The 16458-nt window shown below is 36.4% G+C and overlaps 1 protein-coding gene across 1 annotated transcript in view; it reads right to left on the bottom strand.

Annotated features, from left to right (window-relative positions):
• Positions 1-1328: 1328 nt before the first annotated feature.
• kcnc4 (potassium voltage-gated channel, Shaw-related subfamily, member 4) overlaps positions 1329-16458 on the bottom strand; it is a 38013-nt gene continuing 22883 nt past the window's right edge. Inside the window, exons 2-4 of the mRNA XM_056463619.1 lie at positions 9611-10541; positions 8143-8337; positions 1329-4064 (exon numbers count right to left, since the gene is read on the bottom strand). Of these exons, the coding sequence (XP_056319594.1) occupies positions 3997-4064; positions 8143-8337; positions 9611-10541 (1194 nt within the window). The 3' untranslated portion in view covers positions 1329-3996. The remainder of the gene's footprint in view (positions 4065-8142; positions 8338-9610; positions 10542-16458) is intronic.

Below are 16458 nucleotides of genomic sequence, written 5' to 3'. Positions count from 1 at the left end.
GGCCGCTGTCGACTGACTGACTAACAAACCGACCGATACCTCCACCTTCCCTCTTCCCTAAACCCAACCACTAGTATTTTAAAAAGAACAAATTGACCCATCCACCCCCTTTTCTAAACCCAAGTGCAGTATTTTAAAAAGCAATCCAGAAAAAGCAAATGTCCCTGATTTTTACCACGTTTTCAGATTTTACCACATTCTCGCCCTGTTATTTACTTGTTTATTTCATTTTTTAGCTTTCTGGAACCGTTTTACCCGTTTTCAGGAATAGTTCTTTACCGAACTTGAATCCCCTTGTCGCGGTCAACTCCGATCTGCATCTCAAGTCCGCCGGCGTACATATCGAGCTACTAGACAAACTGGTAACAGCAGAAAAGACGTACATATGGAGGTAAGTGGTCAACTGGTAAGCAAGAAAAGGATCAGCATCATACCGGCCCATAGCATTCATTTTAAAGATGAAATGCAGCCATACATACTTCTGGCTACATAATAAGATCTCCAGAAGTGTACAGTATATAGGCGTATGTTTTCAGAATGAGCCTATGTTGTTGTCATATACAGTGGCCGAGAGAGCTTAATGCACTGCAATTTAAAAAAAAACACATGCAATTACAAAACAAACAGCAAATTAAGAAAAGATCATCAGTTTGACAGCATACGCATTGCAAATCCTCAAAATGCAAACACATAGGGAAAATACGCTGCAAATTCTCACAACGCAAACAAATTAAGAAAACGCAATGAATTTTCTCATAATACATGCAAATATCACGGAACAAAATGGAAAAGGGGACCCAAAAATGGGATGGACCTGGCTGGGATTTGCATATTGCCCAGACTAATGCTCAATGAAGTTGTAGTTAATCTTTGTAGGTGGGTTTATTTTGTTTATTTTAACATCCTGATTACACAATTCCCTTGTCTTTTGTATATTATTAGCCTAAATAAGCATAACCTAAATTGCTGGCGTCCATCCCTTTTTTGGGTCCCCCTTGAAGCATTTCTGTTGTGTTTCGTGCTATTTGCATGTGTTGTGAGAAAATGCACCACATTTTTTTCATTTGCTTGTGTTGAGAGAATTTGCAGCACATTTTCATTATTTATTTGCATTGTGAGAATGTGCAACTTTTGCTGTCAAACCAATGAAGATCTTTTCTTAATTTGCAGGTGTTTTTCGTAATTGTATGTGTTTTCTTAAATTGCAGCATGTTAACTCTAAAAGAAAGTAGACATTGGACAATGACAAATCATTCATTAAGCATGATGTGTGTTGATGAATACTTTGCATGGCTGTTGTACACTAAAATACAAAGTATACTTTGGGCTTTGGTATAGAAGCCTCTTTATTTAGTATGTTACATCACCCCTGAAACACACAGACAAAGTCACGATTACTGGCTAAAGGCAAATACTGTTGAACCATTATGAAAACGATCTGTATAACTAGACAGTGAATGCATCGTCTTGCTAGATACAGTAGTGATACTCCGCTACATACAGTAGTATTGATATTTACATGATGCATGTTCTGGTCTAAAGAGCATGGCGTTGCACTGGTATGAAACATAAGGCAACTATGGCAGACAACATACCAGAAAAAGTCTCACACAAAAAAGATTTTTTTTTGTCTGTGCAAACATGATTGACCTCTCAACAATATCAGCCTCTCTTAACAAGTGTTGTTATTTAGAATTAGTAGTATTACAAGACAGTAGGCACAACTTGGACAGGCTATACAGCAAGTACTCGCAAAAGAAGGTTAGAATACAGTTAACTGACACACATAGAAAGCTTTCTCAATTTGGTCCCATCTCAACCAGCGATGTTATGGATTTTAATGGCTGATGATGTCAGATGCAGGACTTGGTGTAATTTGCATAACAGAAAACAATGGTTGGAAAAGCATGCAGCTGCCACTGTGCTCTTTGGTGAATATTTATGTACTTGTTTGATTTATTTCCCTTTTAAATTAAAATACTTTGGTGAAACTTTTTTTTGAAGATTGTTGCTCATGCGTTCTTTGTAAAATGATAAACAGGCCATTTCTTCAGTTGTGATAGTTGGCCTGTGATCTCTGGAAAGATACTGTACAGGCACAGACTGCTTTCTGCGTTTGTCCAAATAAAGTCAAGCTGGGGGGAGAAATGTTTTATAGATCTTTATCTGCAAAGCTCTTCAATAGTTTGGGGTCAGCAGGATTTCTTTCTTTTGTTGGAAACAAAAAATTGATAGGTGTATTGATCAATAATTCATGTTTAGATGATCAGATGAGACAGAAAAATAAACATTTAAATGTTTACGAATGAATAATATTCCAAATAAACTATGTATTTCTAAAAGAATCCTGAAAAAATGTATCAATGTTTTCATAAAAATATTAAGCAGCACAACATTTTTTTAACATTGATGTAATTAATACATGTTTCTTGAGCAGCAAATCAACCTATTAGAATAATTTCTGAATCATGTTGTGATTACTGATGTTGGTACACTACCTGACTTAACTCTTGTCATCGATCCCAGTTGTAAGAGCAACAAATAATAACTTGACTTCTAGTTGATCATTTGGAAAAGCGTCAGAAGGTCGATTTTTCTGATGAATCATCTGTTGAACTGCATCACAATCACAAATACTGCAGAAGACCTATTGGAACCTGCTTGGACCCAAGATTCTCATAGAAATCAGTCAAGTTTGATGAAGGAAAAATCATGGGTTGGGGTTGCATTCAGTATAGGGGTGTGCGAGAGATCTGAAGAATGGATGGCAACATTAACAGCCTGAGGTATCAAGACATTTGTGCAGCCCATTACGTCACAGAAGAGGACAAATACTTCAGCAGGATAGCGCTCCTTCTTATACTTCAGCCTCCACATCAAAATTCCTTAAAGCAAAGAAGGCCAAGGTGCTCCAGGATTGGCCAGCCCAGTCACCAGGTCTGAACATTATTAAGCATGTCTGGGGTAAGATAAAGGAGGAGGCATTGAAGATGAATCCAAAGAATCTTGATGAACTCTGGGAGTCCTGCAAGAACTCTTTCTTTGCCATTCCAGATGACTTTATTAATAAGTTATTTGAGTCATTACAGAGATGTATGGATGTAGTCCTCCAAGCTCATGGGAGTCATATACAATATTAATTCTTTTTCCACTGCTCCATGACTTAATATTCTATACTGTACATTATTTCTGTTAAGTGACAAGTCTTTTGTCTAAACAAAGTCAGACCTTACTGTCCTAATTAAATAATTAAAAATCAAGGCATGATCATATTTTATTTTGGTAAAATAAGTGTAATCTAGAGGCTTCATATAAGCCAACTCTGATACCAAATGATCAACTAGAAGTCGAGTATTATTTGTTGTTCCGAAATCTTGGATAGGCGACAAGACTTCTGTCATGTAGTGTACATAATTGAAGTATATTAAAACAGAAAACGGTTAATGAAAATTCTATTAAAATTTCACAATATTACTATTTTTAGGTCTCGATGAGCATAATAAATGTTTGAAAAGGCTTACCAACCCCAAACATTAGCATATCTAGACCTTTGGATAGACAATCTTATCAATTTATTTGAGAATCTTGTATATAAAAACAGAAATGTTGCTGGCTTAGTGATAGAAAAATTAGAGACACCACAGTTTTCTTAATTAGAGTAGGTTTGTTCTTTCAAAAACTAAAAATCACTGTTTTGACAGTTACTAGGATTGCATTTAAAGCATTCTATACACCTTTAATGGGGTTTTCAGAACATCACTTCTTCAGTTAATGTGCCCTAAATATAGAAATACATTACAGTTAATTTTTGACCAAAAGTACACTCTAGCATGCAAATACATGCCTGGCAGCTTGAAAATGGACAGAAGAGAAGAGTGTGATGGTTTGACTAGAAATGTTCTGCATTGTTGACCGTGACAGGTGATGCATGATTGATGAGAAAATGAATGATTGGTGAAATGAACCTCAGACGAGTCACTATCAGCACAAACGGCCTCAGGTCAGCGTGGTCACTTCTGCTTGAGTGTAGTTTGCTGGAGAAGTGAGCGCATCCTTACAGCTCTCTGAAACATACAGAACACATAGGAAGAAATCCGGTGAACCAAACAAACAGACCATACTAACTTACAGTAAACACAGTCTGCTTTTTCACTAATTTTCTAAATGATTTGTTGTGATGGGAATGTTTAAACAAAATGATTTCTTCTCCCTTTTTAAATTTTTTTTTTTTCTGAGAATGCATTTACTGACGCATGAGATTGACCAATAGCAAACCACAGTCAGCCAATCAATTACTTACTGTATGGACAAAAACTAGACCACAAATCCAAAAACAAAGCCTAGGCTACATTGTTTTTCTTATTCTAAAATAATCTCTTGTGTTACTCCAATATAATCCAATATACACCGCAATAGAGAAGAAAATACTTTTTAAAAATATTAATACCTTATATATACACTCACTGGCCACATTATTAGGTACACCTTACTAGTGTCGGGTTGGACCCACTTTTGCTTTCTTTTGAGATCTGGTGACTGTAGAGGCCATTTGAGTACAGTGAACTCATTGTCATGTTTAAGAAACCAGTCTGAGATGATTTATGACACGGGACATTATCCTGCTGGAAGTAGCAATCAGAAGATGGGCACACTGTGGTCATAAAGGGATGAACATGGTCAGCAACAATACTTTGGTAGGCCGATATTTTCTCTTTTCTCTATTCTCTGTAAACCCTAGAGATGGTTGTGCGTGAAAATCCCAGTAGATCAGCAGTTTCTGAAATACTCAGACCAGCCCGTCTGGCACCAAAAACCATGCCATGTTCAAAGACACTTAAATCACCTTTATAATGATCAGTTTAAACTGCATCAGATCATCTTGACCATGTCTACATGCCTAAATGCATTGAGTAGCTGCCATGTGTTGGCTGATTAGAAATATGCGTTAACGAGCAGTTGGACAGGTGTACCTAATAAAGTGGCCAGTGAGTGTAAATGATATTGTTTAAGAATATTTTTAGTTTTTTTTTTACTGAAAGACTACAAAAATAACAACTTTGCCCCTTTTCTGTACTATGTAAGCCTTTCAAATTTTTATAGACTTTTAAATCACTTTTACAAGTATTTTAAGTAAAAAGCACTTTGGCAGTACAAATACTTTTGTTTCTGATGTTGCCCTAATTTGAAGAGCCATCATTACTGAGTTTATAAATTGAATGAATATATGTGTATTTGACATAAATAGACATATGTCAGCCAAAAAAAAATGGGCTTGTATGCTTTTTTGGCCTTCAGAAGCACTACAATGAATTTAGAGGCTCTGGGAAAGCTGTAAGGCCTCACCATGCTGCTAATGGAAGCCTATTAGCAGCAATTATATTGAGTTGCCTTTCGGGACCAGAAGCACATCCGTAACTACCATCAGCACTGATGTAGATGATGCCTTTCAGTGCTGGATGACAGGCCTGCCACATAATTACACACAAATCAAGAAAGGAGTCAGCTTGGAAAACACAGCACTGTATAAGGGAAGCCAGTAGTCAAGAAGACTGTTTGTCTTCATGGCAAAATTACATTTTACAGTAAAGGTATCTAAATATGTTGAGGACTGGATACGATATTAAAAGTTTAGCCTACCTACAAATTAACTTAACCACATTGTTTTTATAGGTGAATGAATATACTTTTTAATTATTGTATTGAGATTCATATATTAATGAATCTTTTCCCTCCACCCCTCACAAATTAACAGAAAATGTCAATTGTGGGGGCAAACTATCATTTAAAAACTTGTTTTCAATAAAAATACATCATAAATTCAATTTCTTTTCAATGGTAAGCTTGATTATTTTTATATACATATAAATTATCTAAATATTATTAGAAATGTTATTAATTTTAAACATTTTATTTCATTTTTTAGTTCCTTTCCTTTATATTATGTGTTTCCCTATATTATGTGCACAAAAAACCCGTCTCATACCATCAATAAACAAACAAACAGAAGAAATGCCACGAGGATCTGGCCTACAGACCACTCACACACATTTATTTTTAACAATGCAATGACATTTCCAAGGATGGAGCATCTTTGCTATGTCTAGTGAGGGAATTATTGTCCGTAATCAGTGTATGTTTTCTGACAGGACCACAGCTGCTGCCGCTCTGCCTCTCATTGATTCCCAGAGTGCATCAGTCTCTGCATCAGCGAGGGAAACTGTACAATCTCACACAAATGAGAAATCAACATCACAGAATGTCTGAAAGACTTCGACAACCTCGGTCTGAATCCTCAAAACAAACATGCATGTTATCCGAATGTCTCATCAAATGGGGAAAAGATAGTTTTACACTTTATTTAGTTATGCATTTATGAAAATATTCATTCTTTTTTCATTAGTGAGCCCAAATGAATGCTAACGCGCAAAATCGAATCATATAACAAATTGATCCTAGTTTTTCCAGTTCAATGTTCTGTTATGAATGTCGCACCTATCTGTAGTCTCGCTTCAGCAACAGGTGCTAATAAGCTTGTGTTTTACATTAGCAGCACTGGTAAAAAAAAAACTCTTGCTCTTTCATCTGGAGACGGCAGAGGTAAAAAGGTGGAATGTTTGCTCAAGCAGCGCATGATCAAGCGATTATCTCCAGAAATAGACCGCCGACAACCTGTCAGAGCCTTGGGGATTTTTGGGGGCCGAGACAGAAGTCAGTGAGGCTGAGATGAAGTCTGTCTCGACAGCAGCCAGTAATGAAGGATGTCGGCTTTGTCAAATGCCTTGTCTGTCATGACGCGCTTCTTGTTTTATGCAATGATATCATCCTGTTTTGCCTGTTTTTTGAAATGCCAGCTACAGAATAATGAGCTGGAGAAAAATGCCTGCACTTGTTTTATGGTGCTGTAGAATTCTGGTTTATCGTGGCGCTTGTGGTTTGTGGTCAATTATTTTTAATCATCTTTAAAATAGGGATTGATCTTCCGTAAAGCTTTGCTAGCTTAATTTCCCTCATTGCACTCTACAATAGCATTATTTTGATTAAAATCAATATTTCATAAACATTTATTTATTTTTATTTGTAAGAACCTGGGTAACAAGTGGGATAATGTACAATTAGCTGTCATTTTGCAGCTTTAATCCAAATAATTGGTACAAGACCTCATAATTGATCATGCAATATGGTACAACCACAGTTTCATAATGCACCAAGTATTTTAAACTTCTCATAATAACACAAAAGATTTCAAAGGCTTTGTGCCACTGCTTTAGCAAAACACACAATCAAACTAAATCTGTAAACAAAATGTTGAAAAATATTTTTTTTAAATGGACAATAAATTATTTAAGATCAAATAAACAAATAAATCAAGATTAAGACTTAACTGGTACCATACTGGACTTCGATGTGAACTAGTGTCTGTTTAAATATAAAGACAGCAGTTTCCAACCCCGATTGAATATACTTCAGTGTGTTTATAAAGTGTCTACAGAAAATCATCATACCAGGTGTGATTTTTTTCACAGATTTCAACAGAGTGTAAAAATCATGAGGGTTCTGTGGGTTTCGTCTATCCAAACGGATCTTTATTTTGTATTTTCTATTGGATTCGAGTCAGGTAATTGGCTGGGCCATTCTACAGCCTGATTTTCTTTCTCCATTTGAGAGTTTCTTTGGCTATGTTTTGGATCATTGTCTTGCTGAAATGTCTACCCTGGTTTCATCTTCATCATCCTGCTAACATTAATTTACAATGGGTTGCTGAATAACTACTGAGAGATTTCAGCTGCTGTCTGGGCTTTCACTGCCTTCTTACACCTCCTTTTCTTTATGTCTTCAATACTTTTTCCCTTCGCCGTTTCATTTTAATGCACATACATTATTTTGTAAATTAATTAGATCTGTTTGCATATATGGATTTCTTTGGTTGTTACCTACATCTGGTAAAAATTTCAAGTCAACAGCACCATTAGAAATATGTTTTCTGAAAAAAATGGTGACGTTTTTAATACTTATTTCCCTCTTCATATTCACTACATCTGTATTAGAACATTAATATATTTCTGTCTAAGTTATAAACATTTGTAAATGGAAATGTACTACCATCATTAGCATCTAAATTGGCAGTCAACAGTTCCCCTTTACCTGTGTGGATTGTGGGTTCGGCTCCACAAGAAAAGTCCCCAGAATTCAGAAGAAAGCAGGTTGCATCCTTCATGTTCTTGTCTCTGTTGCGTGAACATCGGAGGGTCCACCTCTCTCCAGGAGAAAGCGGTTGGGTCAGACTACAGCCCTCCTCTTCTGAAAGAGTTACGGTTGCATCGCCATTCTGCTTTGAATCTAAAAACAGACAAAACATGATTATGACAATGTTAGTCATCAAAAGAGAACAGATTCAGTAGTTGTTAAAGAAAAATGTGTCAAAATATTTTGGTTTACATTTCAGTCCATTCTACAGAGTGAAACCAACACTGAAGCAGTGTTCAAGCAAATAAGATAATTACGTAATTAAGCAATGACTGAGCATTGATGATGAACACCTGCTATCAACAAGAAAAATGAAACTAGGAAGTGAAACTAAAAATGAAAAATGAGAAACACAGCAAGCTTAGATAAATGCAAATGTCTCCACTTTCCTTCCTAATCTTAACTGCCTCTCTGGCTATACCACTAGCTGTACTCTCTCTCAAAACAAAACAAAACAAAACAAAAAAATTTCTATTGCTTTACTTCTTAGACTTTACACACCTGAAACTTGTCTATAGCACTCGTTCACTGCTGCTCTTATAGTTGTGTAAATTGCTTCCTTGTCCTCATTTGTAAGTCGCTTTGGATAAAAGCGTCTGCTAAATGACTAAATGTAAATGTAGATGATGTAGATAAATGAATTATAATGCACTATAATATTTTTTGTCTTGTTCTTAGTCCAAAAGTCTAAAAAAAAACTCAAAATGGAGTGCTTTTTTTCTTAAAATAAGCTAAATATTCTGAAAGCAAAATGATCTAAAAACATAATTTAAGAAAAAACTCACTTAATTTAGACTTGCTTTTACATTTATTTATTTAAAATATTTTGACTAGAAACAAGAAAAAACGCAAAGAAAACCTTTTTTTGCACTGTTGAATCTTTCTAAATATTTTTTTGCACACAGCATGTCTGTAAAATTGTTCCTGATGTAACACCATGTCTGGATTTTATTCTGTAGAATAAAGGTCTAAACAAAAGCATACCCATCACAACCCAGTCAGTGGCTACTACACTGTAGGATGATTTAGTTGTTGTTGTAACAATTAGCCAGTACCACTCTTATATTTCCTCCAGGGTTTTCTTATTGTGACAAATCGTTCTTAATGGTGACTTCAAATGAAACATTTCCAATAAAACAAAATCTAATTCTATGTTAATGATCTCGTAGGGCTTCTGAAGATGTTCAATTCATTTCAACATTTGTAGAGAGCAATCAGATGCACTTTACACATCAATTCAACACAGAGGATTTTGTTGTGTAGTTTTTCAGGAGAGAAAAACAAACCTCATAACCCCGAGGCCCATATAATTTCATTAATTTTTGCCTCTTAGAAACCCACTTGTCTTATAATCATCACGTTTTACCTGAGCGGTTTCTTGTGATGTTCTCCTCCGCAGCAAGGGGACATGTGTCGCTCTGTGTGCTGTTCCGTGGCGAGTTGCTTTCAGACTTCCCAAATGAGCCAGAGTCCATCACCATACCTGGGTTTGGGTTGTGCTTCTTCTTCTTCTTGGGCAGCTTCTGCTTGGCCATTGCCAGCGAGTAGTACATCCCAAAATTGTTAACGATAACAGGCACTGGCATGGCGATAGTAAGCACGCCTGCTATAGCACATAACGCACCCACTATCATGCCAAGCCACGTCTTAGGAACCATGTCCCCATAACCTAGTGTCGTCATGGTGACCACTGCCCACCAGAAGCCGATGGGAATGTTCTTAAAATGCGTGTGGTTGCAGCCACTAGGATCATCCGGATCTGCGCTGATACGCTCGGCGTAGTAGATCATGGTGGCGAAGATGAGTACCCCGAGAGCAAGAAAGATGATGAGCAGGCAAAACTCATTGACGCTCGCTCTCAGGGTGTGCCCGAGAACCCTGAGACCCACAAAGTGCCGCGTGAGCTTAAAGATCCGTAGGATGCGGACAAAACGGACCACGCGCAGAAACCCCAGGACATCCTTGGCAGCTTTGGAGGTGTTTCCAATCAAACTCCTCTCCAGATAGAAGGGCAGAATGGCAACAAAGTCTATGATGTTCAGCTGGTTCTTAATGAACAGGAGCTTGTTTGGGCAACATATGATGCGGACCAGGAACTCGAAGGTAAACCACACCACGCAGATTCCCTCCACCACCGTGAGCACCGGTTTGGTATCCATAACCTGGATGATGGTGGTGCTGTTGGTAGCAGATTTTGTATCGGTGTGATTGTGAAACTCAAAAAAGGCCTCGTGGGTCTCTAGGCAGAAGTTAGTGATGGACACCAGGATGAAAAAGAGAGAGACGAAGGCAATTACCTGAAACAGACAAACGATTTGGTAAGCAAATGAGACCTGAAATTATACATCACAACATCAGTCTCAAAAAGCTTTTTGTTGGCCCACAAACAACTTTTTTTTAAAACCAAGCTGCCAACGTATGTATTTTGTCTCAGCCTGTACATATAAAACAATATAATTTGTACAAAAATGATGTGCTTTTTCTCAAAAGAAGTTGTTACTCCAAGCTATAACTAACGTGGTTCAAATGACGGATCTGCGACAGAGAAACTACAGGAAGCACTCATCACTACAGCGTTCTTTACCCAAATGATGCATCGTACTATGACCGTTCAGCCACGAGTCATGTCGTTGTTTGGGAAACACACCCCTGGTTGTTAAAATGTGGAAAAGACAAAAAAAAAAGAATTACTCATAATGATAGAGATGTGATAAACATTATTCCTTGGTGCACAAAAAGTATAACATTATGAATAAGTGTTACAGATGGCATCAGTAAGACATTGTTCATTTGTTTGCTTCATTTTACTACTGATTTTTTTTTTCAAACAAGACACAGTTTGACTCACGCTTTTCAGAGAGACTAAAAATAAAAGATAATATGATGCCAAGTCTGACAGGATCTGACGACAATGCAAAAACAAACAAGAGTAACAATGTTTTTACCATGTGTCACCATTGCTTTTTCTGCTTTAGATTTCTGCTATGTGTGGCGTCTTCATACCACTGAATCCAAAATAAACGTTAATTCACAGTAATATAAGTCTTTAGCTTACATTACTTTTTTCTAGCAATAATATTTCAGTCATATTTGAGTTGAATAAACTTGTTTTACTTAGAAAACGTCTAAAATATGTTTAAATGAGCCGCACAATACATTACTGATCTGTTCATGCAATTAAAAGGAAGGAAAACACTCACACAGTCATCGGGCCACTGCCATCCTTATTTGCTGAGCTCTATTAGTTACTTACTTCCTTATTAACATACAATATTACCTCCAAATTTACCACCAGTGGAGGCCATTCATTATTCTTTCATTAGCAAGACACAATTAAATTAGCCCAAATTAGCTCTAAATTATCTCTCACAACGAAGCCATGCAGAGTTCAGCATAATCCAGCAGCAGCAGCCTAGATACAGTAATTCAAATGTGCAAAACTGTCAAGATGTGTGTTTTATGTGTGTCTTAATGTAAATATATGTAATAAATATGGAGAAAGCATAAGAACAGAAAATCAGGTGAGTGTGGTTGGGGGGGAGGGGTAACCATGCCAACCATGTCACACCAGCATGGCACAGTTGGAGACTTGTTGTCACGCTGAGGGAGACACAAGCCCATGGGCAGAATGATAGCACTCACAGATCAATTTTATTTATACACACACATTCTCAGAGGAGCAAGAAGTTTTGTGTAAAGACAGTGCTAGAAACACTTATAATCATCTGTTTTCTATTACAGATCCATCATAGATCTTTATGTTCAAATTTTATATTGTGGAAAAACAAACTCTCTATTAATACAAATAGATACATATCATTATCTTTGTTGTTGCTTTTTTTTACAAAAGAGAAGAAAAAATAATAATAATAAAAAATAATAATAATGATAATGATAATAATAATAATAATAAAAGGTGGGCGACACGGTGGCAGTAGGTAGGGTTGTCTCCTCACAGCAAGAAGGTCGCTGGTTCGAGCCTCAGCTGGGTCAGTTGTCGTTTCTTTGTGGAGTTTGCATGTTCTCCCCGCGTTCGCGTGGGTTTCCTCCGGGTGCTCCGGTTTCCCCACAGTCCAAAGACATGTGGTACAGGTGAATTGGGTAGGCTAAATTGTCCATAGTGTATGAGTGTGAATGAGTGTGTATGGATGTTTCCCAGTGATGGGTTGCATAGAATACGACACCTGGCTATTAGTGAGGTAAAGGCCAGAATATCAAGTTCTTTAGAATTGAACCGGGACCAAATCTTTGGAACCCCAAAAATGGCGACATCAGGGGATGGGTCTATATTTACCTGCAACACCTTGGACATAATTGTAAAATAATTACTCCAATAATTCTGTAACAGAGGGCACATAAAGAACATATGACTTAAATTATACCTTGGTGCATGACATCTTTCACATCTGTCATCAATATTGGGAAAAAATTCAGATTTGGTTTTTGAGAAATGGATTCTATGAAATACTTTAAATTGTATCAGGCTAAGGCAAGCACAAATTTTACTAGAACGTATTCTCTGCAGCGCACCAAGCCCCATCATAGATCTTTAAAGGAACGCTCCACTTTATTACAACTCCCCTTGAGTTAAAAAGCTGAGTTTTACTATTCTTGAATCAATTCAGCCGATCTATGGGTCTGGAAGGAGCACTTTTAACTTAGCATAAACCATTGAATCAGATTAGACCATTAGCATCTCACTCAAACAATTAAAACATAGAGTTTTGATAATTTTCCTATTTAAAGCTGGACTATTATGTAGTTATATTGTGGCTTCAGGGGCAACGCGGTGGCACAGTGGGTAGCACGTTCACCTCACAGCAAGAAGAGTTTGCATGTTCTCCCAGTGTTTGCGTGGGATTCCTCCGGGTGCTCCGGTTTCCCCCACAAGTCCAAAGACGTGTGGTACAGGTAAATTGTGTATGTTAAAATTGACCGTAGTGTGTGTATGTGTGTTTCCCAGTGATGGGTTGCAGCTGGAAGGGCATCCGCTGCGTAAAACATATGCTGGATAAATTGGCGGGTTATTCTGCTATGGCGACCCCAGATTAATAAAGAGACTAAGCTGAAAAGAAAATGAATGAATTGTCACTTCAGCAGGTGCAATGATACAGTGGAGGAACTATGACGTCAATTTGTATGCAAAAATCCCGAAACAAGTTAGCATTTTAGCAGCATTATCCCAGTCAACTACGGATAATGGGCATTTTACAAGGTGATGTCATAGTTCCTCCACTTTGTATTAATGCAGATTCTAACTGCTGGTACAACTGTAAGGCTTGGTGCTGGGGACTATTTTCAGACACTGGGTAATATCATTGCACTTGCTTCAGCTATGGTACAGCAGCAAAGTTCCTTGATTATTACGCCAGAATGAGAGTATGGTTCCTGGCTATATCGACCTGGAAGACAGCAAGTTTCATTTTACGTCATTCTTAGTACATAACCTAACTACAAAAGAGCCAAGCTTTAAATTGGAAAATCATAGTAATCTTTGATCATTTTTGAGAGAGATGCTCATGGTCTAATCAGAGTCAATGATTTATGCTAAACTAAGCTAAGCTGAAAGTGAGTTGTAAAATGAACCTATGAGCCCAAAATGAGCAGAAATCTTCAGTCTTTTTCAGGTTCTATTCATACCCCTTATGAATATAACTATTATTAAATATGAGTTTTTCAATTCATAACCTGAGCTAACAATTCAAAGCACTCAGCTATAAAAAATAAGAGACCACATGACAATCTTCCTTTTCTTTTGATTTACTATAGTTGAGTGTTCTCTGGAAGTATTTACAGTAGTAGTTGTGTCACTTAAGCTTCCTTCCGTTGCAATCTTAACTTGATTAAATAGGATAGAAAGTTATTTTACTGTCACTAATAGTCTTTTTACCAGGACACTGAAGTGTATTTTATGTACATATAAATTTGGGGAGTTTAAAGTAGAGAGACACATTTTTCCAAAGAGTCTTATAGCACTATGCACTTGTGCAAATAAATAAAAGACAGCAATGAGTACTGTGGACTGTTCCAGCAGCCCTTTTGTTTCACTCTTGATTAAAGTGCTGTACTGAGTACTTTAATCAGCTTTAATCCATAGCCAAGTGGTCACAACAAGGGAAGAGCCCTCTGATTCCAACCAGCGACAGTTTCACTCGCATTCAGCACCACATGAATCATTTTTTTTCTTTCTTTCTTTTCCAGCAGCTGAAATGCAAATGTGGCAATTAAATGAGAACATGTATGTGGGCAGAGCAAGCGTGGGCGTCTGTGTTTAAAGCCACTTCTTCAGGAGATCTTTCTAGCTATAACAATAAACCCTTTCAGCTAAAGAGTTTTAACATCATTTAAGATTTTTAACAATTTAATAAACTAAATGTATTAATATTGAAAATATTAAAAAAAAACTACAACATTGTGTAGGGGAACTGCACTGTGTTGGAATTTTATAATATTCTCTAAGGTCGTCATATAATAATACAAATTTTTACATTTAAAAAAGACATCATTTAGAAATAATAGGACATGTGATGTATGACCTGTGGCAGTTTATTCAAATAGAGAAAATTAGAGATACAATTAAAGGCAAAATAGAAGATTTCTATACAGTTTGGCAACCTTTTCTGGTTAAAAAATAGCTTTTTTTATATGTAACCTGTCTAACATATCTAACCTTGTCTGTATCTGTCTTTTTTTTTCTTGCTTTCAAATGATAAAAACTTGTCCAAGAGTCTATTGGGAAAATAAATTGTCTGATATCTGACATTTAACAGTAATGGCTTACTAAGGTGTCATTTGTTCAATTATTATTACTATTATTTTTATTTGTTATTGTTTTGTTTGTTTGTTTTTCTTTTGTTGTTGTTATTGTTGTTTACTTTCTTTATTTTTTCTCTGAATATGGTTCAGAGAGTAAGGAATGTGTTTTATTACCACCCAATATTTTTTTTTCAGTATTGTGAAATTAATGTATTATGGTTTGTCTTTCCTTCACTTGTAATAACTCTCTGATTGAGAATGGGCAATAAAAAGAGTTCAACTAAAAAAAAATAAAATTAAATTAAATAAATAATAGGAAATAATATTTTTCCCAAAATTTGACCCTCTATTTTAAACACTTTTTTTTAAAAATGATTGCCACATCTGAGCCATAGATTACCCACTGATATGATAGGGTAACAGTTCTGCATAACAATTAATACTAGATTCATTCTCTCTAAAAGCACGTGTTGATGAAGCGTAAAAATGAAAAGTAAAAGCTCACTGTAAAAAAAATTAAGTCAGTTCAACAAAAAAAAAAACAATCCTTATTTCCTTTCGCTGTTTCTTGTTCACTCAACTTGAAAACATCAGCTTCACTGACCTAAATTATTTGTCAGTAATACAAAAAAACATTTAGTTGGGTTAATATAAGATTGTTAGTTTTCTGGAGAGGTAAATCTACTCTGTGACAAAACTTTTTAAGTTGTGCCGACTGAAAAATTTTGTCTGCAGAACTGGAAAGCCTGAAGTTGAGTGAACAAAAAAAACAATCCTTATTTCTTTTCGTTTTTTCTCATTGTACTTAACATGTCTTTTTTCCCCTTCAATTGATAGGACAATAGAGAGTATAGACAGGAAAGGGTAGGTAGATGAGAAAGATCGACATAGGACTTCAAGGCGGGAATCAAACTCAGGTCATCATGAACACCAGAGTGCCATGTGTCGACGCACTAACCACTACACCGTAGTGGTTGTGGAAATTGGTACTAAGAAATAATACATTATCAAAACAAACAAACATAGTTCAATTGAAAAAAGGGAGACAAATTTTAACAAAACATTTATTAGGCACAGAATTAGAAACAGGACAGGAGGTAAAACAACAATAACGATAAACAAGACAAGGATCAAAACATAGCAGGACAAACTGGAAAAGTGTTTGTAATGCTTCACATGTGAAGCATGCCTTCCTGTTTTTTCACTTGAACTATGTTTGAGGGTTTTTTTAAAGTTTTTTGTTCACTCAACTTCAGACATTTTAGGTCTGTGCAACTGATGTTTTCAAAAGTTGAGTACATGTCGTCACCAGTGGTAAAGTTATTAGTGTGTCAACACATGACACTCAGGTGTTCAAGGTGACCTGAGTTCGATTCCTTCAAATCCCCCACATTTTTCTGTCTATACTGTCTACTGTGAAAAAAATGTTGAGTACATGAGAAAAAACTAAAGGAAATA

Source organism: Danio aesculapii, chromosome 8, assembly GCF_903798145.1.
Source record: "Danio aesculapii chromosome 8, fDanAes4.1, whole genome shotgun sequence".
Lineage (NCBI taxonomy): Eukaryota > Metazoa > Chordata > Actinopteri > Cypriniformes > Danionidae > Danio > Danio aesculapii.
Note: the sequence above shows the minus strand (reverse complement) of the source record. Positions and strands in the feature narration are given on the sequence as shown.